At 45.4% G+C, this 7,024-nt stretch overlaps 1 protein-coding gene across 2 annotated transcripts; it reads right to left on the reverse strand.

The window, feature by feature from the left end:
* Positions 1 to 2,872: 2,872 nt before the first annotated feature.
* Positions 2,873 to 6,796, reverse strand: LOC119356279 (60S ribosomal protein L7-2-like). Of its 2 annotated transcripts, XM_037623222.1 has the most exons (9): positions 6,701 to 6,796; positions 6,310 to 6,346; positions 5,555 to 5,730; positions 4,892 to 5,071; positions 4,311 to 4,408; positions 4,156 to 4,213; positions 3,974 to 4,053; positions 3,474 to 3,576; positions 2,873 to 3,395 (listed from the first exon to the last, which is right to left on the reverse strand). In XM_037623222.1, exons 1-9 carry the CDS (start codon positions 6,794 to 6,796, stop codon positions 3,180 to 3,182), a joined length of 1,044 nt encoding a protein of 347 aa, XP_037479119.1. In that variant the 3' UTR covers positions 2,873 to 3,179. The 2 variants fall into 2 exon arrangements, with proteins under 2 accessions (XP_037479119.1, XP_037479120.1); XM_037623223.1 differs by lacking the exons at positions 5,555 to 5,730; positions 6,310 to 6,346; positions 6,701 to 6,796 and adding an exon at positions 5,159 to 5,272.
* Between the last annotated feature and the right edge of the window lie 228 nt (positions 6,797 to 7,024).

Below are 7,024 nucleotides of genomic sequence, written 5' to 3' on the forward strand. Positions count from 1 at the left end.
GGCTTGGGGAGTCGTGAGGAGGAACAAGAAGAGAGGAAGAAAATGAACAATGCATGATCTATTTTGGACGGTTGGATGAAGATCTGATGGTCCATATAAAAAGTGATGCAATATTTCTTCAGGTAGCTGAGAGGCTCCATGTTTCAATTGGAAAACAACCTAAAACATAGGGAAAATCTTGCCTTCAGCCGGCGGATCGCACTCGGGCATCCTCCGCCTTGTCCGTGTGACGCGTGTCCTGCGTGGCTCACCTAGCTTTATCTTTTATGGTTTTGCAAATGAGCCCTTGTCGCAGTTTTCCCAACGCAACAACACGTATATTACAGGATCTGGATCTGGATCCCTCGAGCGCAGTTTCCTCCCGTGTTCCTCCCAAGCTCCTGTTCTTCCTCTAATTTGTGCAACACCATTTATGTTGCAAAAGTCTTTCTGCAACATCATTCATGTTGCAAAAAACTAAAGACGAAAAAATTGTAACACTTGAATGTTTCTGCAACATGAACTCTATTGCAAAGAGGGTTCTGCAACACTGACTTTGTTGCAATAATGAGGGCGGAGTTAACTGTTGGTTTGGACCAGATCTAACTGCTGCTAAGTGGGCAGCTGTTTTCAGATTATCTGTCGGCGGACGTGTAACACTACCTTAAAACATATTGATAAATATAATGAAGCTTTCAATGGCCAGCCGCCGCCAACGCGTTACAGCTTAGGGTCTGTTTTGTGCCTAGAGTGGTCGCATATGATGTTCGTGTGTGTCTTTGCTTCGTGCATGGGCGCTTGATCGAACCTGACCACTCGACGTCTCGACTCTGGACTGGTTCCTGGTCCAACACATTCGGCCCATCAAGCCAGCGGCTAGCCTCTTTCCGTTTGTAGCATTTTCTGCCAGATGAGAGATAGCTGGGCCGATCGCTGCATAGGTATAGATTTTTTTTTGCTCAAAATTAAGGTATGGCAGCCGCCATGCCCTGCCCATTGGAGCGTGCCTAGGTTTTCTCGATAGGACCTGCATCGGGATCCTGTCGATCGCTGGATCCTCGAAGCGCGTCACCTTGGGTTGAGGCTGTATGCCTCGCCTCGCGTCGATCCCCTCCGGCGCCGGATCACTGGCAAGCTTCGCCTCGGATTGATCCCCACCGGCGCCGAAATCCCTCCGAGGCTCGCGTAGGCTGGATGAAGATGAGCACATGCTTTGTCGCTCCTCCGATGGATCTTTTGAAGCCCACACACGGTAGAATGGGTTGGCCAACGGCCCAGTGCACTAGAGGCCTCCATTTCGGCCTCTGAAGCAGCAGCCCACGGTTGGTCCTAACTACACACAGTGCACGATTTTCAGACGAAATCTGACGGGTAGCCGAAAACCCAAATCGTTGTAAGGACTCCCAGATCATTAAACAGACGGACTAATTAAAACCCAAATCGCTGTAAGGACATGGATTAGGTGTGGTTATACTCTCCTTAATGTAACCGGGGAGCTAGCGTAGTCAGGTTGTCCCGATCAATGAGTCGCATTGACAAGTCATGGATCTTAAACAAGTCAAGATTCAAGTGAGTACAAGAGACGACAAGTAATAAAGATTGTTGGAAATACTCTTGCCCTAATAAAGCCCGTTTTGAAGTCGTCGTTTGCTAGCTTGCCATGTTTGAGAGTCGGAGATTGAACGGGTTTTGCTACTACTACTGTAAATGTATACGGTGTTTGGCTTGGCCCATTATCATGACGAAGTTAGTTGCTGTAGGTGTAGGTTTAAGTCCTTTGACTAGTCATGTTGCTGTCCTGTTGAGAGTTGTTGTAGGCTTAGGTTCAACTCCGTCGACTAGTCATGTTGTTGTCCCGTTGAGTCTGGTCCCTAGGTGTGTGTGTGTGTGTCTAAGCACACTAGGGGCTGAGGTTTTGTAGCAATGGTGAAGTTGTACCAGAGATGCGGGAAGAAATAAGGAAACAGATGGCACGATATGTACCATTGGTTAAAGTTGTGTGTTCGCATCATAGCCTGTGTTTCATGAAATTTCGATGCAACCGATCGGTGGGAGAAATTTAACAAGCAATCCAGCTTGTTATGAACCTTTCGGATTTGGAGGCATCAGGAATGAGGCTTGAACAGCAGGTCTCTTTAACACTGCTACAATGCCAGAAACGGGTCTCGCAAGAGCCATCCTGGTCGCTGAGCTCCTCTTCCCATGCATCGATGGGCCAGACCGGTGGGCGACAATTGCTTGCGCTGCACAACCCGCACTCGAGATGAGAGTCCTCTGCCCGAGAAGAACAGCAACAACTTTCTTCTGCGCCTGTGGAGCAGGGCTTTCTTGAATGGAGTTCTGGCTCTGCTCTAAGAACAGCAAGGAATCACTTTTGCGCTTGTATACACACTAACATTAGTACAACTGACTAACAAATTAGGAGAAGGATTGCCTCTAGGATAAAGAGGAAATTAGCGCCAAAGACTGGAAGTTGAAAGTGATACTCCCTCCTCAAAATATACTTGCGCGGTCTCTCATGCGCAACTCGACCGTTAATACATAATCCCTCCACTGAACGAACGATTGAAAAATTAAGGAATGCGCATGAAGGAAAAATTTCATAAATTTTGGGCAAGATTACACCTGACTAATTGACATAAAAAATGAAAGAGGTTGCCTCAAATCCCTAAAAAAATCCAAGAGTGTTTACACAATACACCTTCTATTTTGAAAAAAAAATCTCAAAAATCTATACACTTATATCAAGGAAATGCACGCATTGAACATGTACAACTGATAACATCCTTGTAGAACAGCACATCCGCTTTGTTTCATGTATATTTATACTAATTTAGTGGACATACAATAAGTGAAAACCACAGTTGAAGTTGTGCGATTAAAACAAGAAAAGTCAAAGCACACCTTATATCTTGGGAAGGAGGCAGTACAAGATTTGCATGCCTAATATCCCAAATATGGCAAGGAACTTGGCCAATATAAGACCAAATAAAATAGTAGAGGACAGAAACCAAAAGCATTTTTGAGACCCACAGTAAAAACAAGCTAAAAAAACTCAGTACTTCTAGGGGAAATGTGAGATTTCATCCAAACATGTCTAGTTCTCAATACAAAAAACGCATGCATATTCATCATCCGCTTCCTAATGTGAAACAAGTTTATCCTTCCAACACAGGGTATTATCAAGGAGCTCCTTCAACCTAGTTCATCCTTCTAACAAGCTGGTTGATGTAGTTCTCACGGTTACCAGCGTCACCACCCTCAACGTAGTGGTTCCTCTTCTTCTTCAGGCCACCGAGTGGTGCCTTAAGCTTGAATGGCCACAGGAAGTTGTTCGCCTCCTTGAAGTGTGGGCCAACGGTCAAGATCTCATGCACAAGGTCCTCGATGCAGATGATGTTGTGCTTCCCCAAACCCTGGTAAGAGGCAATGATTCAACTTAGCATGGATATGCACAATATACGGGCACAGGGCCTATGGTTGAAGAAACAAACCTCCTCAATGACTTTGTTGTTGGTCAGAGGAATCCTTTGCTTGTTGAGCTTTCCGTAACCTCTCTTGTAGATCAGCTCCCTGACACTCTTGAGGTTAGGGTACCTACACAGATCATGAATTTTACTAGTCAGCAACAATGCAACATCATAACAAGTTTCTAGTTCATCTGAATTGATCACTTGAAATCTTGGTTGATGGCACTACATATGAGAAAAATGATTGCCTATAGTTTGTAGCAACATTTAACACCACCAGCTAAACTAACATAATTGCTTGGGAGTGAATAAAGCAAGGATGGTTCAGGTTTCAGGCTAAACTTTTTCAAAAGACTTTGCAAGTGGCTAAACAAGACAGAAGCAGTAAAATGTCATAGTAGACAGTAGATAACACAGTGGTAAATTCATCCAACCAAAGACCAGGTACAATTTATTTTACATTAGGAAACAAGACAACAGGAATGCATTCAATTAAGACTCAAAAAGGTAGACAGGTAACAGACCCGTAAGCAACATATGGCTCAACCCGACGCAGCATGTTAATGGTGGCCTTGTTGACCTTAAGGAACACACCATTAAAAATCTGTAGAAGTAAATTTTAGCAGTGAACATCAGTAATCATTTTCAGAAGTAGATGTATCAAGCAACATGCGCATTCACAGGACCAAATAATTGATCAACCCACCTGCCTCAAACGCAAAAGCTGCAAGATCTTCTTGGTCTTTGGGTGCATAGCATTGATACTGTAGTGCAACGTTTCAGAAAATTAGCATCAAACCATGTGCACACAAACCCAAATCAATGCAGATAGCAATGATCAAGTGGCAAGTGATGCCTTACCCACGGATACGGACGACAAACAGCAGCTTTGCCTCAGGACTGACATAGAACCCACCCTTCATCCGGGCCTCACGCTTAAGTTGCACCAGCTCCTTGTCCTGCTCACAACACCCACATTAGCATATATGGTACTCCATCAGAGTTTTCGTTCGTTACTGAGCACGTTTATTAATGATTCCATCGGGCAGAAACACCAACATGTCAATGATCAATTGAGCTAGATTAGATGTTGGACTACAGAAAAACAAACTGAATCTGAAGGAATTAAACACAGCTAACACTACTATACGTGGATATCAGTTGACTCGCAGTAATGCACAGCACAAAAGCATACAAAAATGGACAGGTATGAACAAATCTTGCATATATAGAACTGCTAAACTCCGATCACTCCTTTTCCCTATCGACCGACGACAAGTAAAGCATACGTAGTTGATACAGTCCAAATTCGACTTGGCACGGCCCCAAAACCTAATCAGCGGTACAACCGCACACCGCACGTTTGCAACACACGAATACAATCCACATCCACGAGCGAGCAAGGGACATTGGATCGAGCGAGAGATGGGCGGCGATCTGACCTGAGCCTCATACTCCCCGGCGTACTGCTTGGCGCGGGCGTAGATGACCTTGGTGTTCTCCGCGTCCTTCTTCTTCTCGTCGGCGACCTTCTGCTTCTTCGCGGCGGCCCAGACCTCTCCCCTCTTCCTCTTGAAGTTCACCGACTCCGGCACCGGCACCTTCGCCGCCTCGGAGGCCATCTGCGCGGACGCAGTCAACAACGGATCCTTCAGGCTTAGATCGAGAAGGGGAGGGGACGGCGGCGGGTTCAGGCGACCGGTGCTTACCTCGACGAGCTGCGCTTCGTGGGAGAGGAGACGGCGAGGGTATGGGGAGAGGCGGCGGCGGTGACGGGGTTGAGTGCGCGGATTAAGTAGCAGGGGTTTGGCTTGCTAGGGTTCGGGAGGCGGATCCGACGGTCGCGAGTGGCTTGATGTGCACGTGGATGGAGATGGGGTATGCAGGCTTTTGTGGGCTTTGGGCCCCTGTTTCGTTTGCAGTTGTTACCAAATATTTTGTTCTTATTTCTCAAAAAAAAATTGTTCTTTTTTCCACTTGATGATGATGAAGAGCGAGCGAATGGGTTTTCCAGTACTTTGAGCGACTGGGGAGGAAACCCAGAAAAAACTAAACCTGCACTCCCTTCATAAAAAAAATATATAAGTGTTTAGATAACTACTTACACAGGGAGTAACTTTTGTTAGCCTATGAAGGCAGATTTCGACTTCGCCGCTGAGACGACTTCCGACGTCGGTGTAACCAATGTTTTTGCAATATAGTATACTTCCTACGATCCTAAATATAAGTTGTTTTGGTAGTTCGAGGGAGTACTTGGATTTGAACCATTTGAATGCAACCCCTAAAAAAATGAACGCAATATGTACAAAAAAGAATCAAATATTCTCAAAAAAAGAAGAGCAAAACAAATTGATGATTTTTGCAGGCACAAACGAAAGTTCATTTGAATGCACATGGGGATGTTCTACGATGCATTTTGTAGAATAGTAACCATTAAAGCGAGTTGCTTTGAAAGGTTTCCATAATTCGCTAAAGTAATATAAAAGTTTATCACAAGTACAAAGCATCTTAAATATAATAAAAATTACATTGAGATTTCCAGATCATTGAGCAACCACTACAGACACCAAAACAAGCCGTCAACGCGTCGTTGTCGCCACTACCCTACCGGAATTGACTTGACATTGTTGATGACGGCCGGAGAATTTTCATGCACATGCCCCTGAGATTCAGTGTCCTGGATCAACATACCTAGTGGTTGAAGCATTTATCTCTATACTTATAAAACATTGTTTTCTCTAGCCACGAAACATACAGAGATGAATTGCTATCACATGAGTATGCACACTAAACTCAATCTAACATCTGGACTTAGCCTAATTCGTTCTATCTTTGCACTTAGCAATTTACATTAACTGACCGTACCCCACCGTTAAGGGAAATATGAAACTCCACCCCTGGTCAATTAGGAAACTAATCACATACACATTCTATTAGAAAACAGACCACGAGTGCATCTATTTAGGAAACTAATTATCATCTCCTATGGGGACTCGCGAGTCGTCTGCCACCACCACGCACGTGAACCACGGTGGGGGACGCGCAAGGAGGAGTTGCGGCTTCCTCCGGGCACACACGTGTCTTTGCTGCCTTCATTTTCTGCCCGGAGGCCAAGGCGCTCTTCTGTCGCGGCTGCGGCAACTCCATCCAAGTCTAGGGCATACTCTTCGACAACCTCCGCCGCCACATCGCCAACAGCATCTGCGTTGGCTTCAGCTCCGTCCGCAGCACCCACTCCGACAACCACCCACCACCGACGCCCTCCAAGTCCAGTCGTCGAACGTCATTCCTATCGCGATGCAGAAGGTGTCATCATTAACGTTCTTGTCGTCGTATGACTGGGCCATCAAGGACCTCCTGCAATTCTTCCTGCGTGCACCATCGAGGGCATTAATCGTCTATCACAAATCAATCAGGTGAACGTTTAATTCGTTTTGGGTGATTTCTGAGCTTTGCACGACTAATACTCCACTTTTTGCACTTGGTGGTGGGGTCAGATCTTGGTGGTGACGTGCGAGAAACATTTTTGGTACGGGAAGAAATTGATATTCCGAGTTTAATTAACATTTTATAAT

This window comes from Triticum dicoccoides, chromosome 2A (assembly GCF_002162155.2).
Source record: "Triticum dicoccoides isolate Atlit2015 ecotype Zavitan chromosome 2A, WEW_v2.0, whole genome shotgun sequence".
NCBI classification, from domain to species: domain Eukaryota; kingdom Viridiplantae; phylum Streptophyta; class Magnoliopsida; order Poales; family Poaceae; genus Triticum; species Triticum dicoccoides.